Here is a 21,457-nt window from a genome sequence, read left to right on the forward strand (position 1 = left end):
ACACAGAAAAGTGAAAATTTAAATAATTTGTTTTAAATTTTAATGTAATTTTTTGCTAAATGTAAAAAATATCTAACAAAATGGACACAATTGACTGATCGTTCTCTTTTAGTTAAGGTTACAAAGCCATTCTTGTGAGGTATTCTGTTGGTTGACCTTCCACAATTTTTTAGAGATTAAGTTTATTCTGAGAATATTGAGATTGGAAGTAGATTAAGGAAGTTATATTTTATACCTTTTTTCTTTCATCTTCAACTGGCTTAGGAGTGGAAATGCAACATATACTTGTTTATTAATGATGGAGTAGTAATCTAGGGCATAGTAATAATATATAGGAGTGGACAAAAGTGGTTTACAGTTGTGAGTATGCAAAACACAGTTTATTCTTGTATTATTTATTAATTATTGTATTATTTATTTGAATTGCATCAGTAAACCTATTTTAGCCCGCCCTGTATGACTTCTTTCAGTTTCTTTTTATGTCTTTACGAAGTATCATAATGCAGAGAGCTGAAAAGAAGAGGGATTAGATTGCAGCTGCCGGTATAACCTCTACAAACTTCTAGTACTCTTTCCTTTTCCTATGTAGTTTTTTAGAACAGTTGCCTGAAATCACACGTTGCTAAACAAAACATGAATCATGTCTTGTGTAGTTATCTCTCTGAATTAAAATCTAAATTCAAAACGGGCTAGATTCCTTATCAGTAGATTTCTAAGTAGTGGACATTGTCAAATATAATTACCTTAGGTTTTATTTAAATTATTCTTCTATCTTCTTTGGTACCTTTTATTCAGTTGACATCTGTTGCCTCTTTCTTCTCCATCTGTCTGTCTTCAGAGAATGAATAATGGCATTTTTTCCTACTAGCTGTCTGCAAGAGAAGGTTTAGCTGAAAGAAGTATTGTGGTAAGTACTGTGTTCCCTCAATCAGCCCTTCTTTTAACTTCCTTTTTCTTCTGACCACCTAGCTTCACTCAGGACCTCTCCCTCACCAGGGGCCCTGTCTGCCTTCCAACATAATACTGACCCTGTCTCAAGCCCTTGTCCCTTTCCCATCAGTTCACTATACCAGCCTTTTCCATTGTGGCCTGGCTCTGATGCTTACCCTGCTTGCCTTATAGCTGTCTACCGTGGGGTAACAGATCAGACTGCCCTCTTGTCAGATCGTGGTCTGCATCTCTTTGTTCTGCCTTTTATGTGGTGTCTAATCTGCTGTCCTGGAGAGAGGAATGGAGAACTCCAAAAGTTAGTCAAGAGGTCCAAGGAAGCATCTTGTGTCTTCATTCCTCTGTTCTGGGAGACATGTTTATTTACCACAGGTAAAATATGTGAGAATAAACAGTCCTGGAACTGGATGAGAGAGTGAGCTGATCTGCTACTCTCAGGGCAGTTGGCTAGTGGAGGAGCACAGGTGACATGACATGGCATTGGGATAAAAGGCTTTGCAGAAAGGAGAGGCAGGAGTAACTGTGGCTGAGACAGAGCAGCATTAAGTTAGAGAGGAGTTGGTCTTTGGGCAGCTTGTGGTTCTGATGAAGCTAGGTAGCAGAGGACTAAAGGAAAGTTTAGGAAGGGTGGAAATTACTGAAGGAATATAGTGCCTACTGCATGGTCTCTTTCAACTTGCTGTTTGGAGTAGACATAACTGCCTTGATGTTCAGAATGCTGAAGTACTGTTATGCTAATCTCTACATTAACTGAAATATTATCTTACCATCAGTTCTGTTATTTTTATAACTTGTTTTTATGTAATACATCTGTTGTAAATTAAGGTTTTTCCTCAAAGGAAGCAAAAAAATTTAATATAGCATACTCTTTTTTTTTTTTAATTTATTTTATTGATTTTTTTACAAGAGAAGAAGGGAGAGGGACAGAGAGCCAGAAACATTGATGAGAGAGAAACATCGACCAGCTGCCTCCTGCACACCCCTCACTGGGGATGTGCCTGCAACCAATGTACATGCCCTTGACCGGAATCGAACCTGGGACCCCTCAGTCCCCAGACTGACACTCTATCCACTGAGCCAAACCGGTTTTGACGAGCATACTCTTTTTTTGCTTAAAAATGGTGCCTAAATTTGTTCCCAAGAAATTTGAACTTTTCTTTATAATTTTAATTACTGTAAACACCAACTACTCAACTATATTTAAATACTGTGCAAAGACACTGTGCAAAGTATTGTGGGGGAGGAGGGTAAAAAGAATCATCAAAGGAGGTGAAGCCTAATGAGCATAATGTGACAACTCAATGTAAGAGATGCCACAAAGCAAAGCATAATAAATACCAAAATGGCCATTTAAGATGAGAATTCATGTGGATTTCAGAAGAGGAAGTAATCTCTATGGTTTAGTAGTTTGAAATGGTTTCAAAAGGGTAAACAACTTTAAATCTTTTTTTTAAAAAAAATATATTTTTTAGTGATTTCAGAGAGGAAGGGAGAGGGAGAGAGAGTGAGAAACATCAATGATGAGAGAGAATCATTGATCGGCTGCCTTCTGCACGCCCCCTACTGGGGATTGAGCCCACAACCTGGGCATATGCCCTTGACTGGAATCGAACCTGGGACCCTTCAGTCTGCAGGCGGATGCTCTATTCACTGAGTCAAATGAGCTAGGGCACAACCTTAAATCTTTTTTTAAATATATTTTATTGATTTTTTACAGAGAGGAAGAGAGAGGGATAGAGAGCCAGAAACATCGATGAGAGAGGAACATCGATCAGCTGCCTCTTGCACACCCCCTACTGGGGATGTGCCCGCAACCAAGGTACATGCCTTGACCGGAATCGAACCTGGGACCCTTGAGTCAGCAGGCCGACGCTCTATCCACTGAGCCAAACCGGTTTCGGCACAACCTTAAATCTTGATGGATGGGAGCTAGTTGAAGAATTGAAACAAGAAAAGGCATTCTAAGTGGAAGAAACAGTATAGACAAAGTTATGAACACCAAAAAGGTCCATGTTTGGGAGAGACTTTTTTGTTTTTGATTGCTATCTAATAGGCATTAAAACGTTTAGAATAAGGTAGTGATTTGACCAAAGGTTGCTTTAGGAAGTAAATCTGGCAAATAATATCACATCAGTATGGGATTATGCTTACCAGGCAGTTGAAAGTGTGGCACTAGAGCAGGGGTCCTCAAACTTTAAACAGGGGGCCAGTTCACTGTCCCTCAGACCGTTGGAGGGCCGGACTATAGTTTAAAAAAAACTATGAACAAATTCCTATGCACACTACACATATCTTATTTTGAAGTAAAAAAACAAAACGGCAAAAATACCCGCATGTGGCCCGCAGGCTGTAGTTTGAGGACGCCTGCACTAGAGCTTCCAGATGGGCCTGAGTTAGGGACTATTTGTACTGTGTTATAGTCTTAACAAATAATAAGTTTCCTAAGGGAGAAACTGGTGAGAGATGAGCAGCCAAGGATGGAATCTGGGAGAATGTTCATATTAAATGTGTTAAGAATAGGGAAACCGAGGAAAGAATGGAGTTCAAAGAAGAACAGGGTAATAAAATATGAAAATTTAGAAAGGAAAGTATTTAAGGAGTATTTGCTGATGTTAGATGTCATAGAATAGTCAAGAAAATTGGATTTATAAAAAAATTGGATTTGAATATTGCAAGTTCATTGGTGACTTTCAGGTGTGCTATTTCAGTAGTAGAGAAGGAGTAGAAACGTGACTGGTAAAAATTAAATTGTATGAGGAGGAAATAAAAGAGGTCCTTTTTAAGCATTGGTTCAAGATACTAATAGAGAGGATAAGTGTAAAGACCAATCTTTAGAGGTAGTTAAAAGAGAACTTGAGATCATTTGTGTTCCATATCCTGGAGATCTGTCTATGCAGTGAAGTAGTCCTTTTTTAAAAAAAATGATTTCAGAGAGGAAGGAAGAGGCGAAGAGAGATAGAAACATCAATGATGAGAGAGAATCATCGATTGGCTGCCTTCTGCACGCCCCCTTTTGGGGATTGAGCCCGCAACCCAGGCATGATCTCCTGGTTCATAGATTGATCTTCAACCACTGAGCATCACCGGCAGGGCATCTGCTCCTTTTTAAGGAATAGGGAATGGTAATTGGGGTTTGAAGAATGTGGAAATGATTGGGGAAAATTTTGAAAACTGAATTTTCTTTCAACTTTTTACACATGGATTTATAAACAGGTTAGTATTGCCACTTCCTTAGAATGTTCATTTTGTGGCCAGCTTTGCTTTTAGTCACAAACTCCATATGGAAAAGGAATTATGAAGTAGTTAAAATCTTTGCAGATGTCTAAGGAACTTGACATCAGGTGTCAAAGATATGAAAAACATTATATAAGAAAAAATACAAAAATATTGCAAAGATGTGATGCTGTAAAATACAGCTAAAATATCTAGTTTTACCTCCAAAATAAGAGGTTAAGCAAAGTTAGCTTCCTTAAGTCCTCTAATAAGTGACAGAAGTAGGACCTTTAAAGCTTCTCTAATTTCCAGTCTTGTTTTTCATTTTATCACTGTTTCCTATGGGAAAGTGCTAAATCTTTGTGAACTGTACACATATTGAAGAAACAGCCTATATAATAAAAGCCTAATATGCTAAGTGTCCAGTTGTCTGTTTAACCAATCAAAGTGTAATATGCTAATGATATGCTAAGGCCGCTCAACCGCTCGCTATGACATGCACTGACAACCAGGGGGCAGACGCTTTGACTGGTAGGTTAGCTTGCTGCTGGTGTCCTGCTGATCAGGACTGAACAAGATGGGCCGGACACGCCCTGGAGCCCTCCCGCGGTCCCTCATCGGCTGGCCAACCTCTTGCATCCCTCCCTGGCCCCGATTGGGCACTGGTGGGGTCCCTCGGCCTGGCCTGTGCCCTCTTGCAATCTGGTTCCCCTCAGGGGATGTTGGAGAGCTGGTTTCGGCCTGATCCTGCAGGCCAGGCCAAGGGACCCCACTGGTGCATGAATTCGTGCACTGGGCCTCTAGATAATTGTTATAAAGAATACATGAGTACATGCAGCAATCCTACATAATAAAAGGCTAATATGCAAATGACCGAATGGTGGAATGACCGGTCACTATGATGCATGCTGACCACCAGGGGGCAGACACTCAATGCAGGAGCTGCCCCCTGGTGGTCAGTGCACTCCCACAGGGGGAACACTGCTCAGCCAGAAGCCAGGCTCACAGCTGGCGAACACAGCGACAATGGTGGGAGCTTCACCTGCCTCCGTGGCAATGCTAAGTACCCCAGGCACTGGGTACATTCCTTAAAGCCAGTACTCATGACTACCATGCATACCAGGAACCCCAGGGCTCCTGGACTGTGAGAGGGCACAGGCTAGGCTGAGGGACCCCACACAAGTGCACGAATTTCGTGCACCGGGCCTCTAGTCTATATATAAAAGCCTAAGCAACTTCAACCAGTGGCTATGACGTACACAACCACCAGGAGGCAGATGCTCAATGCAGGGGCATGGAAACATGGAACAGATTGATGAATCTCAGAGGAGAGGAGGGAGGGTGGGAAGAGATTAACCAAAGAACTTATGTGCATACTAGAGGCATGCACCGGTGGAGTTCCTCGGCCTGGCCTCTGGGGATTGGGCCAAAACTGGCCCAGTGCACAGATTTGTGTACCGGTGGGGTCCCTCGACCTGGCCTGTGGGGATCGGGCCAAAATTGGCAGTCCAACATCCCCCGAAGTGTCCCGGATTGCGCAAGGGCGCAGGCCAGGCTAAGGGACCCCACTGGTGCACAAATCTGTGCACTGGGCCCTCTAGTACAATTATAAGTCCATTGTAGCAAAATTTGATCAAAGACTAATGTATTTTTTATAGTAAAACATTTAACTTTTGGTAATTTTGCCTGCCATAGAATATAGCAGGCAAATGAATATTAAATGAATATTTGTCTGCCCTAGCCAGTTTGGCTTAGTGGAATAGAGTGTTGGTCTGCGGACTGGAGGGTCCCGGGTTAGATTCCGGTCAAGGGCACATGCCCGGGTTGCAGGCTCGATCCCCCAGTAGGGAGCGTGCAGGAGGCAGCCAATCAATGGTTCGCTCTCATCATTGATGTTTCTTTCTATCTCCCTCTCTGAAATAAAAAATATATTTAAAAACAAAAACAATAAATGAATATTTGTCTAGATACTTATAGGAAGTTGTTTGTAGATGTTTAAATTTTCACAAATTTCTTTCCAATGAGCATAGACATTCAAAAATCATATTGTCATGGCAATGTGCAGATTATTTGTTGGTTCAGAGAGGGTTCTTATAAACTTTAACATTGTAATCACTTTTAAAGATGAAAATAAAGGATTCTGAGAGTTATGTATGGGATGTATGTGGGAAATCACTTTCTGGGGATGGGGTTTGGGGTTTGACTTAGTTTTAGAACTTTTTAAGAACACCACTGTCAGAAAAAAATTTTTCCTTTTCTTTTGTCCCACTATCTCCCTGAGTCACTCTTCACCAAATCCTGTAGTAAAAACTGATAAATAAATGGGTAAAGACAAGTATATAGATAGCATTGAGTGAATAAGATGGGACATTCTGTATAAAGTAAGTTAATTTTTGCATGTCCTATAAAAATTTCTTTATGATCATTCAGTGTGCCATTCACTATATAGGGAACAAAAACTGTGCTGTATTACTCTTTTTTTCTTTATGTTACGGCTTAAATTGCCTCAAATATTTTTCTTGATATCTGTCCTTCTTACATATCCTTAACTATAAAATTTGAACCTTGCCTCTTAGTGTTGTTCTGAAGCAGTTGAAAAGTTTTCATAGTACCCCTAGACTTCTTGACAGAAAAAGACCTATTTTAGTTATATATTTCTTACCAGTTATAATGATTTTGTACTTATTAGTGACTGGCTAGTTTGAAATACTAGCAGAAAAAAGAAAATCCCTGCCCATTTCATTTGCCCCCCTTAGAGGTTTATCTTATAAAAGATTTTCAGAACTTTGTTTTGTAACTTTTTAGCTGTCTATAAAAGAAAAATAATCCCAGAAGTAAAATATGAGCCTCTCTACACTTTATTTTTTAATTATTTTATATCTAATATATTTAACTTGTTAAAAAATCTTTATTGTTGAAAGTATTACATATATCCCCTTTTTTCCCCCATTGACCACCCCCCACCCCCCCGCCTTCACCACCCCACTGTCTGTGTCCATGGGTGTATGCATATATGCATACAAGGTCTTTGATTGATTACCTCCCCTCACCTCCTCTGCCCCACCTTCCCTCCAAGATTCCACACTCTGTTCCATGCTTCCATGTCTCTGGATCTAGTCCAAGGATATGTTTGTTTGATTTTTAAAGAGAGAGGAAGGTGGAATGGGGCGGCCAAGGAAGGGAGAAACATCAGTAGGTTGCCTCCTATGCACACATAACCTAGGTATATGCTGGGACAGGGAATTGAACCCATCACCTTTTTTTTTTGGGTGCACAGGATGATGCTCCAACAATTGAGCCGACCGGCCAAGGTAAACTTGTCATCTTGTAATATTTCCTTACTAGTTCTTCCCATTTCTTGTAACAACATCTTCATTTTCTAAGATTCAGAGTCTCAGAATCTTTTTATTTCCTTAACATTTATTTCACTTAATTACTATACCATGTGTGATTTACTTCAGCATTTCTCTCAACCTCTTTTTAGTCTTGCCATGATTATAGTTCAGGTCTTCACTTTTAGCCTTAAATTATCTAAAAGGTTCTTTCCATTTTATTTCATGCTTCAAACTGCTGCCAGAGTAAACGTTCTAAAACATAGCTCCAGTCTCATCACTTTCTTAATTCAACACCTTCATGGTTGAACTACACATTCAAAGATCTCCACATTAGAGCTCTAGCTGCTTCTGTCTCCCACTGTTATTTTACAGTCAAGCTATTAGTCACTTCTCTAAATATAGTCTTCCTTTTCTTATTGCCTTGGTGGTGGTATTTCTTCCAGGTGTCTCTCCCCCTTCCCTTTTACCACCTCATCTCCACCAGTATTGAAATCTTATTTTCTACCATTATGGTCCTCCTCATATACCAATTCTTTTACGAAGCCTTTTCAGTATTACACAGTTGGGGATATAATATTTGTTTTCTCTGTCCCCACTCTTTAAAATACTTTGTATGTTTTTTCTGACATGTATCTTACTGTATTCTATATTCTACTTATTTGTATATTTGCCTTGCCATAGCAAGTTGCTTGAGAGTAGAGATTCCCCTGCAGTCTTAGCATAGGACTTTGTTCACAGATGCTCAGTACATTTATTAACTCATACATATGAGAAAACACATTTCAGAATAACCATTGTATTTTTGGCATTTTAGGCTTGACCGTCTTTTTATCTTACTGGATACTGGCACTACTCCAGTTACAAGAAAAGCTGCTGCACAGCAACTTGGAGAAGTGGTAAAGCTTCATCCCCATGAACTACATAATCTCTTATCTAAAGTAAGAACGCTTTTTTAAAAAAAAATTATAATACAATTGTGAAAATTTGTCCATAGATAACGAAAGTAAAGACAGAAATTGTCTTATTTTATTTTAGTGACAGCTTATAGTGTTCAAATTCCATTAAATATCTTAACATTTTTCCAAATATTTTTAGATTTTTGCTATTTATAATGTATTTATTTTGTTTGTTGCAAGATTTAAAATATTTTTGTTTGTGTGTTGTTTTTTTGCATCAAGTTTAATTAAGGGATGTGATAACATAAAATCTTTTACCTGTGGCACAAATTTGAATCTGACCCAATTTGGTAATGAACTAAGTTGTTAATCTAGTTTGTTGGTGGTCTAACTTGTTTTTAATGGCTAATAATTATATCACAGTTGGCAGTCTTAAAATGGACGAGTACTCATGGGCATGATTAAAATATATGAGAACCTAGTTGTCATTATATTCTTAGTAAGTGGAGGCTTTCTGCTTTGTTGGGTCACTTTTCATAATGCTAGCCTAAGTTCTTTCCTCAAGCAATGACTGTACTTTCACTGAACTCTGGGCTTGTGGAAGTATGTCTGTATGATAGCAAGCAGCAAATTCCATATGTTTAATTCTCTGGCATGCAGAGTAAAAATAAGAGTGCTTTGGGGGAGGGGAGAATAGGGAATAGGTTGCAGGGTGGGGGTGGGGGGGGCGGCAATATGATAGCCCAGACATTCGAAGCCCCGTGATACCTCTCTTCCCACTGATCTTACCCCTTTTTTTCATTTTCATTTGTTCCTCCCTGATTCTTATGAGTAGGAGTTCTAAGCCCCTTGTTGAAATATATAAATCTGTACTATGTGGTTCCCGCCAGAAGGGTTAACAGTGACTCTCTTTCCAATGTATTCCCTGCTTAGATACTACTGTTTCTAACCAAGATGTAGATGGAGAGACAGTGATTAGACATCTACAGGTACCATGTTCTCAGAATGGAGAAGGATGTATATTAGGCAATATTATACTCATGTGTAAGGTGGAGGGATAGGGAAGCATACCCACTTCTCATCCCAAGGGAAGAGAGGACTGAATGAGCTGAAACTGGAAACAATGAACAAGACTAATCTATGCTGAACTGAGAAAAAGTTTCCAGCCTCCCAAGTGAGTTCTGGTCTTCGTAACTGAGACCCCAGCATACTGGCTGCCATCAAATAATTCCAAAAGAGGCCAAGTTTATCTTGAGCACCTTCTTACCTCCTACTCTCTCTTTTCTCTCCCTTCAGTGTTTTCTTGTTGCCTTTCAGTTTTGTTTTTAAAACAGCTCTATTGAAATAGAATTTACATATAATACAATTCACCCATGTAAAATATGCAGTTCAATGATTTTTAAAATTATATTCACAGATATGTGCAACCATCACTGAAATCTAATTTTAAAACATTTTTATCTCCCCCAAAAGAAGCCTCATTCCCATTAGCAGTCATTCTTCATCACTCCCTCTTTCATACTCAGTCCTAGGCAACCACTGATTAAATTCTGTCTATAGATTTGCCTATTCTGAACATTTTATATAGTTGTGTGACATTTTGTGAGTGGTTTCTTTTACTTAAAAAATATTTTATATTTTCATGGTTCTTTCATATTATAGCATGTCTCATTACCTCATTCATTTTTATTGCTGAATAATATTCCATTGTATAGATATGGATATACCATATGGGTATATCTTATTATCTATTCATCAGTTGATGGACATTTGGGTTGTTTCTACTTTTCGGCCTATGATGAAAATGCTACTATGAAAATCCATGTGCAGGTTTTTGTGTGGTTGCATGTTTTTATTTCCCTTGGATATATGCCTGGAGTAAAATTGCTCGGTCCTGAGGAACTGCCAGACTGTTTTCCAAATTGGCTCCACCGTTTTAGATTTCCATCAACAGTGTACGATAGATCTGATTTCTCCACATCCTTGCCAGAACTTATTAACTAACTTTGATTATATACATACTAGTGAGTGTAAAGTAATATCTCGTACTTTTCATGCATTTTTCTGGTGACTAATCTTGAACATCTTTTCATGTGTTTATTGGCTATTTGTTTATCTTTTATGGAGAATAGTCAGATCCTTTGCCTGTTTTTAAAGTGGGATATTTGTTATTTTATTATTGAGTTGTAAGACTTCTTTATATACTTTGTATACAAGCCCATTATCAGGTATTTGATTTGCAAATATGTTCTTCCAGTCTGTTGGTTGTTTTTTCACTTACTTGATGATGTCCTTGAAGCACAAAAGTTATTACTTTTGATGAAGTCCCAATTTTTTTTAAACATCACCTTGTGCATAAATAAAAAAATCACTTGTACTTTTAGGGTCGTATCTAAATAACCCTTGCCTAACCCAGTGTCACAAAGATTTATCCCTATGTTTTAAGAATGTAATAGTTTTTAGCTCTTACTTTTAGACTTATGGCCCATTTCAGTTAATTTTTGTGTATGGTGTGAGGTAGGGGTTCAAAATCATTATTTTGTTGCCCCAGCACCATTTGTTGATAAAAACTCTTTACTCATTGAATTGTCTTGGCACTCTTGTTGAACATCAGTTGATCATAGACACACAGTATTTTTTCTGGACTCTTTATTATTATTATTATTATTATTATTATTAATTGATTTTAGAGAGAGGAAGGGAGAGAAAGAGAAACATCAATTTGTTGTTCCACTTATTTATGCATTCATTGGTTGCTTCTTGTATGTGCCCTAACCAGAGATCAAACCTGCAACCTTGGCATATCGGGATAATATTCTAACCCAGCGGTCACGAACCAGTGGTCCGCGGATTAAAAGGTTGGCGACTGCTGCTCTAACCAACTGAGCTACTGGGCCAGGGCCGGGACTCTCAATTTTATTCCATTAATCTAGATAACTGTTCTTTTACCAGTATCACACTGTCTTGGTAATTGTTGCTTTATAGGAAGTTTTGAAATCAAGAAGTGTGAATCAACCAATTTTATTCTTTTCAAGATTGGTTATTCTGAGTTCCTTGCATTTCCATATAAATTTTAGGGCCAACTTGTTCATTTCTGTAAAAAGTCAACTGAGATTTTGAAGAATTTTGTTGAATCTGTAGATCAATTTAGGGAGTATTAACTATCCTAACAGTATTGATTCTTTCAATCCATGATCATGAGGTATCTTTCTGTTTTAGATCTTACTTAATTTCTATCAACAATATTTTGAATTTTTGTGATTTTCAGTATTCAAGTATTGTACTTCTTTTGTTAAATTTATTCTTAAGTATTTTATAATTTCTGATGCTATTTAAATGGGATTATTTTCTTAATTTTATTTTCAGGTTGTTTATTGAAAGTTTATAGGAACACTTTCCATTGATTTTTACATATTGATTTTATTGCAATCTTACCTCACTTATTCTTTCTGCTAGATTTTTATAACTTTTTGCATTAAATAAGACTTAATAATATACACTTTGCTTTTTAGCATGTTAAAAGCTATGTTATTTTTCAAATGTACTTAAGTCTTCATTTATTAAAAATTCTTTTTAAGGCATAGTGATTCATGTGAATGATATAATCTTATTATTTTAATAATTTCAAGATGTTTCATATAAATTTGACCACTGCTAAATTATAATACATTAATAAAATGTAAATTTGTATTTCTCTGTTCTGGCTACCTTGAACAAACAACATTTTTTGGTATATAACTGTTTCGTTTTATCATTTTTTAAGGTGCTGATATACTTAAGGAGTACAAATTGGGATACTCGGATAGCAGCAGGACAAGCTGTTGAAGCTATAGTGAAAAATGTACCTGAGTGGAATCCAGTGCCAAGAACCAAACAAGGTGCTTTTGTGGAAAACCTACTTGCAGTAAAACACCTAACTGTAGAATTAACTAAACTATACATTTTATATTTTAATAATTTTAATTTTAAGTCTTATTTTTTATGCTTTTGATATAGCCTTACCAAAAAATGACATTGAATAAGGTGATTTTCATATGCTTAAAAAAAAGACTACTAAACAAAATGTTTTCGTATTTATTTTTTAAAATTACTAATTCTAGGCTGCAGGTGTGGCTCAGTGGTTGAGTGTCAACCTCTGAACCAGGAGGTCATGATTCGATTCGTGGTCAGGGCACATACCAGGGTTCCAGGCTCGATCCCCAGCATGGGCATGCAGGAGGCGGCTGATCAATGATTCTCTCTCATCATTGATGTTTCTTTCTCCCTCTCCCTTCCTCTCTGAAATAAAAACATTCTTAAAAAAATTATTAATTCTGCTGAAACCGGTTTGGCTCAGTGGATAGAGCGTCGGCCTGCGGACTCAAGGGTCCCAGGTTCGATTCCGGTCAAGGGCATGTACCTTGGTTGCGGGCACATCCCCAGTAGGGGGTGTGCAAGAGGCAGCTTATCGATGTTTCTAACTCTCTATCCCTCTCTCTTCCTCTCTGTAAAAAATCAATAAAATATATTTTAAAAAAAAATTATTAATTCTACAGTATGCTTGACTTACAGAGGTTATTACTTCCCTGAAGGAATTTATGTCATAAAAAATAAAATTAAATCAATACAAAGTAAATCTTTGAAGCAGTCTATTTATTTTGTTGGTGGAAGAATACTGTAATTATTTTCTAAATTTAATCACAATTATGTATGGGTATTTGGATGGTTATGCCTAGTTTTTTTGTTGTTTTAATTTTATTGATTTGAGAGAGAGAGGAAGGGGAAGAGAGAGAGAAAGAAACTTCGATTTGTTGTCCCATTTATATATGCATTTATTGGTTGATTTTTGTATGTGCCCTGACCGGGATGCTTAGTTTTTTTATGTGTCCTTTAGATGCCTTATAGTGGAAATATTTTCTGACTTCCTGAAATGATATTTAAAAATGATTGTATGCTTTTAAAAATGTGTAAAGATGCAAATTTTAAGTGAGTAAAAATTTAATATGGTGCAGCTGGGTTTCATTTTCAAGTCTCTTTGATGCTATCACTTTTATTATAAGTCTCAGTTATCTAAAATTTTTGCTCTAATTTGCTGGCACATATTATTTTCAGTGATTATGTTAATTTATCTTTTCTGTAATCAAATGAAATATTTAACCAGAAGAAGTTATAACTTGGTTTTAGAAAAGAGATTTTTCTTTTTCAGGTTATTATACCTGATTATTTTGGTATATAGAGATGGTAGAGCTCAGATTCTTTTTTACAAAACTTATTAGTTACACTGGCATTAAAATTTATAGTAAGATTGCTTATCATCACTAGAAAACTTAAAATATTTGTAGCAGTTCTCTTTAAGTGAAGCAATTATGCTTTGTTTATGGATGAATTTATATACAAATACCAGCTCAACAAACCAATGGACAATTAACAATATATTTTAAAATTTATAATGGCATACCTTTTTGGAGAGGATACAGAACATTTTGTAGTTATTTTTAGGCCTCAGATATAATTTTAGCAATTTAACAGGTGATTATAATTAGCTTCATTTTTTTTTTTAATTTAAATTCTTTATTGTTGAAAGCATTACATATGTCTCCTTTTTCTCCTACTGACCTCTCCCCGGCCGCTCCCGCCCCATAGTACATGCCCTCGCCCCCCTACTGTCTGTGTCCATTGGTTATGCTTATATGCATGCATACAAGTGCTTTGGTTGATCTCTCCCTGCCCCCAACCTTCCCTGCCTTCTCTTTGAGGTTTGACAGTCTGTTTGATGCTTCTATGTCTCTGGGAGCTTCATATTTTGAGTAGTGAGTGCTATTGAATAAGTAGTTGCTTTGTGTTCCAGATATTCCTCAGTTATAGGGAGGAATAATGCTTATTAGTTTTAGTTATATGAATATGTTTATCTTTCAATTTAGCACTATAATAAACTCAAATTATTACCTTGGTATTTTTATTTTATTTTATTTAAAAATATTTTTATTGATTTCAGAGAGGAAGGGAGAGGGAAAGAGAGATAGAGACATCAATGATGAGAAAGAATCATTGATTGGCTGCCTGCTGTATGCCCCATACTGGGGATCGAGCCCACAACCTGGGCATATGCCCTGACCGGGAATCAAACCGTGACCTTCTGGTTCATAGGTTGACGCTTAACCACTGAGCTACACTGGCTGGGTCACCTTGGTATTTTTTAAACAATTTAATAGTAAGTGGAGACAGCATGATATTTATTATACGTATTTCAACATGAAGGGGGATGCATTTTTTCATATAACATTGTGCTTTTGTAGTAAAAAACAGCTATACATACATCCACTAACATTCTGATAGTTTGTAGGAGGGGAGCCACTGACTAAATAGTTTATTCATAAATAAGAGCTGATCATAAGTAAATCCACAGTAGCTTTTCTACTTCTCCTTTTACTTTTCTTGAAATATTACCCATCCACCATAAGTAATGCTGTTTTCTTTCATTTTACATTTTGGCTATGTGATCAAATTAAATATTTTTAAACTTTATCTAGAACCTACTTCAGAAAGTGCTATGGAAGATTCATCTACTACAGATCGATTGAATTTTGACAGATTTGATATATGTAGATTGTTACAACATGGGGCATCACTATTGGGATCTGCTGGTGCAGAATTTGAAGTACAAGATGAAAAATCAGGTATGTAGTAGTCCTACAAAAGGAAGTCTGAAACACATGTTCAAACTAATTTATCACTTGATATGCTATGTATTAGTCATGCAAAATATAACATGTCATGAAATATAAATTAACTGAAGTTTGCAGGTAGGATTTGGAGGTGCTATGAGTGGGAAGATAATCAGAAGTACTTGGTCTAAAGCTACCATATGAATATTTTTCTTCCCTTAACTGAATTTGTACTATATGTACAGAGTGAGGCAAAAGTAGGTTTACAATTGTTCATATGGAAAAATAATAAATAAATACTATCTAATAAAAGAGTAATATGCAAATTAACCATCACTCCACAAAGCCATGCCCAACAGCCAATCAGGTGTGAGTATGCAAATTAACCCAACCAAGATGGCTGCGGCCACGGAGTGAGCAGGAGGCTTGGGTTTCCCCGGCAATGGAGGAAGCCAAACTTTCTGCACACCCTGGCCGGCCCAGGCCTCCACTCAAGGCTACAAAGTTTCAATTATAGAAGATAAATAAATCCCAACAAAAATGGCTGGGGCCACGGAGCAAGCAGGAGGTTTGGCTCCACTCAAGGCTACAAAGTTTCAATTAAAAAAATAGATAAATCCCAGATACCAGTGCCTCCACTTGGGTTGCTGGGAGGCATGGCCAGCCTGCAAACCATCACAGGCCCCTCGCCCAGGCTGCCCCATGCCCCAAGGGAACCCCCACCCTGATCTGTGACACCCTTCAAGGCAAACAAGCTGTCCCCCACCCGTACACCAGGCCTCTATCCTATCTAATAAAAGAGTAATATGCAAATTGACCATCACTCCAACACACAAGATGGCTGCCCCAATGTGGACACAAGATGGCCACCACAAGATGGCCAGCAGGGGAGGGCAGTTGGGAGAGATCAGGCCTGTACATATTAATATTCAGTAGCCAGTTCTGGGCGATCAGGTCAGCAAGGGAGGGCAGTTGGGAGGGACCAGGCCTGCAAGGGAGGGCAGTTGGGGGTGATCAAGCCTGAAGGGGAGGGCAGTTAGGGGTGACCAGGCTAGCAGAAGAGGGAAGTTGGGGGCGACTGGACCTGCAGGGAAGGGCATTTGGGTTGGGGGGACCCAGGCCTGCAGGGGAGGGCAGTTGGGGGTGACCAGGCCTGTAGGGGAGGGCAGTTAAGGGTGATCAGGCCTGCAGGGGAGGGCAGTTAGTAGTGACCAGGCCTGCAGGGGAGGGCAGTTAGGGGCAAACAGGCTGGCAGGGGAGCAGTTAGGCATCAATCAGACTGTTAGGGGAGTGGTTAGGAGGTGATCAGGCTGGCAGGCAGAAGCGGTTAGGGGCAATCAGGAAGGCAGGCAGGCGAGCAGTTGGGAGCCAGCAGTCCTGGATTGTGAGAGGGATGTCCAACTGCCCGTTTAGGCACGATCTCAGTAGGGTTCAGGCCTAAGTGGGCAGTTGGACATCCCTCGAGGGGTCTCAGATTGGAGAGGGTGCAGGCACAAATTTCATGCACCAGGCCTCTAGTATTACAATAAGAAACTCTGTGCTTTGTGTACTCACAACTGTAGACCTACTTTTGCCCCACCCTCTATTCATTATTAATGGTACATATTAATATTCAGTAGCCATGTAATATAGAAATTTTAAATTGTTACCAAAGAGCCTCAATTGAAACGAATTTAAAAGCGAGATTGTGGTAATATTCTCACAATTCTGGAAATCTGAGAGGCTATATGATAGTTTTTATTACGTTTTAAGTATTTAAATAATTGGAACTATTCTTGCTGGTGACCAAGCAAAAACTAAAAATGAAAAATAAATCTTCGGTAGGTAATTATCCCATTATCTTCAAACTTACAGAATCTATCTGGATATAAAATAAATGTTTTGGTCATTCAAGATTGATGCCTTGAGTGGAAAAAAACTTGATGTTTTTAATGGATTTGTAAGTAAATAAATTGTTCTTTTGACTAAAACCAAAACAGAACTGTGTTTTGTTGCTAATTAAATTAATCGTTAGTCAAAGTATATCTATCCAGCTAACTTAATGAAATGCTCTTCAATTTGTACATCTTAAGAAAACTTTAAGTACCCATTCCCTCTTCCTTATATGATTTCTTTTGAAAATATGGTTTAATTATTTTTAGAGAAAATTAGGAAAATTTGTTCTAGAAAAGCAATAGTTTTTCTAATAAGGGAGGTAGAAACTTTTCAACTTGAAAAAATTCTCTTAACAGAAAGTATACTAATCTTACTAAGGTACCCATGGACATTATCAGACATCTTTGTCCCTAATCCAGGAATAAAAGGACACTAAAAAAAAAATGTGTTTGGGTCTTCCCCCTGAGATGATTCCAATTTAATAGATCTCTGGAGAGCTCTAGGAAATTGTATTTAAAAGAAAAAACTACACTTGTGACTCTGATATGTAACCAGGATTGGAAACCCCGGAACTCAGTTTTAAATGCTGGTATGTCACAGCATGCTTATTTAAAACCCTAAAATTGGTTTTCTTTAAATGTCTGTTCATCTTTGTTTGTCTCATGTATGTGATGAACACATCCATGATTAGTTTAGGTGCTGGTCTTAGTTTCCTTTGCAGTTATGTAGGTTATTTTTCCCAGTAACTTTCGTTGGAACAAGAGGACTAATTTGGAGCCTAGTATTTTTCCTTCTGGGTAGAGCAGCCTTAACATTTTTAAAAAGTAGCTTTATTGAGACATAATTCACATTATTTTATACAATTTACTCATTTTAAAACTATATAAGTCAGTGGGTTTTGGTATATTCTCAGATAGGTGTAGTCAATTTTAGAATATTTTCATTACCTCAGGAAGAAACTCCATATCCTTTAGCTATCACCCTTTTCCCCCTACTTTGTTTCCTCACCTTTCCAGCCCTGAGTGACTTTTTGTCTCTATAGGTTTGTCTATTCTGGACATTTATTGTAAATTGAATCATAAATATGTGGTCTTTGTGACTGGCTTTGTTTACTTAGCAGCATGTTTCCAAGGTTTATCCATATTGTAGCATATATCAGTACTTTTTTTTTCCCCCACAAGAAGCCATAACTTTATTAATGATAGAAACAGTACAAATTTCAAACCAAGCTGCAGTAACTCTTTTGAAACACAAACAAAAAGTGTCCTCCTTTTTAGATGGTTACATTGTTAATTCCATAATAGCATTTACAATATCATTACTGTTGTTCTTCAGGGCTCGGACTGCCTTTGCTCTTGACACATTTGCTTGTGACATGACCAATTCTATGTCCTTAACTTCCACACCTGTTTCATCAACCTCTTCCTCTTCACTCTCCTCTTGTACAGTTGGAGTCTGTGTGTTTTCTTGAATGTATGAGACAGCTTCACCTTGAACTTTGAATTTCTCAGCAGCTGCTAGCTGTGCTTGTTGAGATAAATCCTCAATCTTGGCTTCCCCAAAAACTATGTAGGTATCTGAAGCAGGGCTCTTGTAGACATCTGGTTTTGTGATGACAAAGAGGATATTCTTAGATTTCCGTATAGTGACCGTAGTAACTCCTGTAACCTGTCGAAGACCCAGTTTGGACACAGTCTTCCGTGCCTTCTTTTCACTCCGGCTGTGTTTTGCTTTACTGACTGGTTCTTCATCAATTTCAGCCGCCGCCGCCAGCTGGGCTTGTTGTGTGGTTGCCTGTGTGGAATATTGTTCTTCGAGCTCTGGTACTGATTCATCACTCTCAGATTTTGTTCCAGTCCCTTTCTCAGCCTGGGGCTGTGGCAACTCTTGCTCTGTAGCAGGGACGGTTTCTGTGGCTTCACTGGGCATTTTATGCGGGGAACGTGGAACCCAGATGGCGGCAGAAAGAGCAATACTTCTTTTTTGTTTGTTAATCCTCACCCAAGTACACTAGTATTTTTCCATTGAATTTTTCTTTTAGAGAGTGTGGGAGAGAGGAGGAATAGGGAGGGACAGAAGGAGGAGGAGAAAGATAGACAGGGAGAGAGAAACATTGATGTGAAAGAGCCACATCTGTTGGGTGCCTCCTACATGCACTCTGCTGGGGATCGAACCTGCAACCCAGTTATGTGCTCTTGACTGGGAATGGGACCTAAAACCCTTTGGTGCAGGGGTGGACACTAACCATTAAGCAACATCAGCTAAGGCTGCTGCTTTTTAAAAAATATATATATTTTTATTGATTTCAGAGAGGAAGGGAGAGTGAGAAGAGAGATAGAAACGTAAGTGATGAGAGAGACTTGTTGATCAGCTGCCTCCTGCACGCCCATACTGGGGATCTAGCCCACAACCTGGTCAGGTGCTCTGACCGGGAATCAAACCATGACTTCTTGGTTCATAGGTCGATGCTCAACCAACTGAGCCATGCTGGCTGGGCTGGGGCTTTACTTGTTTTAAAAGAGTTTTTATTACTGTTATAGGATGTATTCATTTTTTAATTGTGGTAAATAACATAAAATTTATCATCTTACCCATTTTTAACTGTACATACTGTTCAGTAATATTAAGTCCATTCATACTGTCCTGCAGCCAGTCTCCAGAACTCTTTCATCTTAAAACACTGAAACTTTATACCCATTAAACAATTTCCATTTCTCCCCCTCCCCCGGCCCCTAGCAACCACTCTTCTATTTTTTGTCTTTATGAATTTGAATACTCCAGGTATTTCATGTAAGTGGAATCATACAGTATTTGTCCTTTTTAATATTTATGTTTTATATATTTTCTCTCTATATATATTTAGATATTTTTATTGATTTCAGAGAGGAAGAGAGAGGGAGAGAGAGATAGAAACATCAATGATGAGAGAGAATCATTGATTGGCTGCTTCCTGCACACCCCACTGGGATCGAGTCCACAACCTGGGCATGAGCCCTTGACTGGAATCAAACCTGGGATTCTTCAGTCCGCAGGCTGATGCTCTATCCACTGAGCCAAACTGGCTAGGGCATTTCTCCACATTCTTTTTTTTTTTTTTAATTTTTTTATTGTTTAAAGTATTACAAATAGTAGTACATATGTCTCCCTTTTTTTTCCCCATTGACCTTCCCCCGGCCTCCCCTACCCCCTGGCACATGCCCTCACCCCCCCTCCCCAGTGTCTTGTGTCCATTGGTTATGCTTATATGCATGCATACAAGTCCTTCGGTTGATCTCTTACCCCCCCCCCCCCACGTTCTTGACAAAACTTGTTATTAAATGACTTTGATTAATATCCATACTAGTGAGTGAAGTGCTATCTTGTAGTTTTGATTTGCATTTTCCTGATGACTAATAATCATATTGAACATCTTTCATGTGTTTATTGACCATTTGTATATCATTGGAGAACTGTCTATTTCAGTGATGGCGAACCTATGACACGCGTGTCAGCACTGACACGCGTAGCCATTTCTGAAGACACGCGGCCGCCTCAAAGTGACACACTACCCAAGTTATGCTCAGTTTTTTGGCGAAGTTTGACACACCCAGCTCAAAAGGTTGCCCATCACTGGTCTATTTCAATCCTTTGCCCATGTTTTTATTTTACACTAGGGTCCCAGTGCACGAATTCGTGCACCTTGAACGGAACTGTGGGCCGTGAGGCTGCGGTAGGCACAGGGGCAGGTCTCGGCCCATCCTCTGCACAGGGGCCTGGCCCCTCCCCCTGCAGTCCCCAGTCCTCTGTTTCCCAGCAGCCCGCTCCCGCCGCTCCCATGTGTTGACGGCGCCGGTCCTGCTCGCCCCCGCTGACAGTGCGGAGCCATTGGGGCCGGTGCCAGCAGTGGGTGTGAGCGGTGCTGGCGTCGTCAGGGGATGCGAGTGGTGGCTGCTGTCCCGATCGCCCCTCAGGATCAGGGGGCGGTGGAGAAGCCCTTAGGGGCGATCAGGGCCAGCAGCTGCCACTTGCACTCACCGATGGTGCCGAGTGATCAGGACTGGCGTCGGGCACTGGCAGCAGGTGTGAGTGGCAGCTCTGGCGCTGGCTGCGGGTGTGAGTGGGGCCGGCACTGGCAGTGGGTGCGAGTGGCGGCTCCAGTGCTGGCAAGCGAGTGCAAGCGGGGCCGGTGCTGGCAGCAGGTGCAAATGCCGGGCAGGACCGTGTCGCGCAAAGAGCAAAGAATTTTCAGTAACCATCAGAGGCTTGCCCCAATGACAGCGACCAGCGCCCAGCCTTGATCTGGTGCCCCTACTCACCTGCTCCACTATCCTACCATGACCAACGCCTGCCATGTTCCGCACATGCCCCCTGGTAGTCCGTGCACCTTGTAGCAAGCGGTTGTTTGTACTGATTATTCCACCGCGGTCTATTTGCATCTTAGTCTTTTATTATATAGGATTTTTATTTATTTTAAAGTCTTTATTGTGGTAAGTATTACATATGTCCCCTTTTTTTCTCCCCATTGACCCCTTCTAGTCTATCCCCACCCCCTGCCCCAGGCCTTCAC

General features: G+C 39.3%; 2 protein-coding genes across 2 annotated transcripts in view; one reads left to right on the forward strand and one right to left on the reverse strand.

The window, feature by feature from the left end:
• BTAF1 (B-TFIID TATA-box binding protein associated factor 1) overlaps positions 1 to 21,457 on the forward strand; it is a 114,587-nt gene that overhangs the window by 9,834 nt on the left and 83,296 nt on the right. Inside the window, exons 2-4 of the mRNA XM_079793800.1 lie at positions 8,311 to 8,434; positions 12,156 to 12,270; positions 14,902 to 15,048. Of these exons, the coding sequence (XP_079649926.1) occupies positions 8,311 to 8,434; positions 12,156 to 12,270; positions 14,902 to 15,048 (386 nt within the window). The remainder of the gene's footprint in view (positions 1 to 8,310; positions 8,435 to 12,155; positions 12,271 to 14,901; positions 15,049 to 21,457) is intronic.
• On the reverse strand, positions 18,074 to 18,933 carry LOC307112758 (nascent polypeptide-associated complex subunit alpha-like). Its single transcript, XM_079793703.1, has one exon. It carries the CDS (start codon positions 18,838 to 18,840, stop codon positions 18,193 to 18,195), a length of 648 nt encoding a protein of 215 aa, XP_079649829.1. The 5' UTR covers positions 18,841 to 18,933; the 3' UTR covers positions 18,074 to 18,192.

The sequence above is a fragment of the Cnephaeus nilssonii genome (assembly GCF_951640355.1).
Source record: "Cnephaeus nilssonii genome assembly, chromosome: 16".
In the NCBI taxonomy this organism is placed as follows: domain Eukaryota; kingdom Metazoa; phylum Chordata; class Mammalia; order Chiroptera; family Vespertilionidae; genus Cnephaeus; species Cnephaeus nilssonii.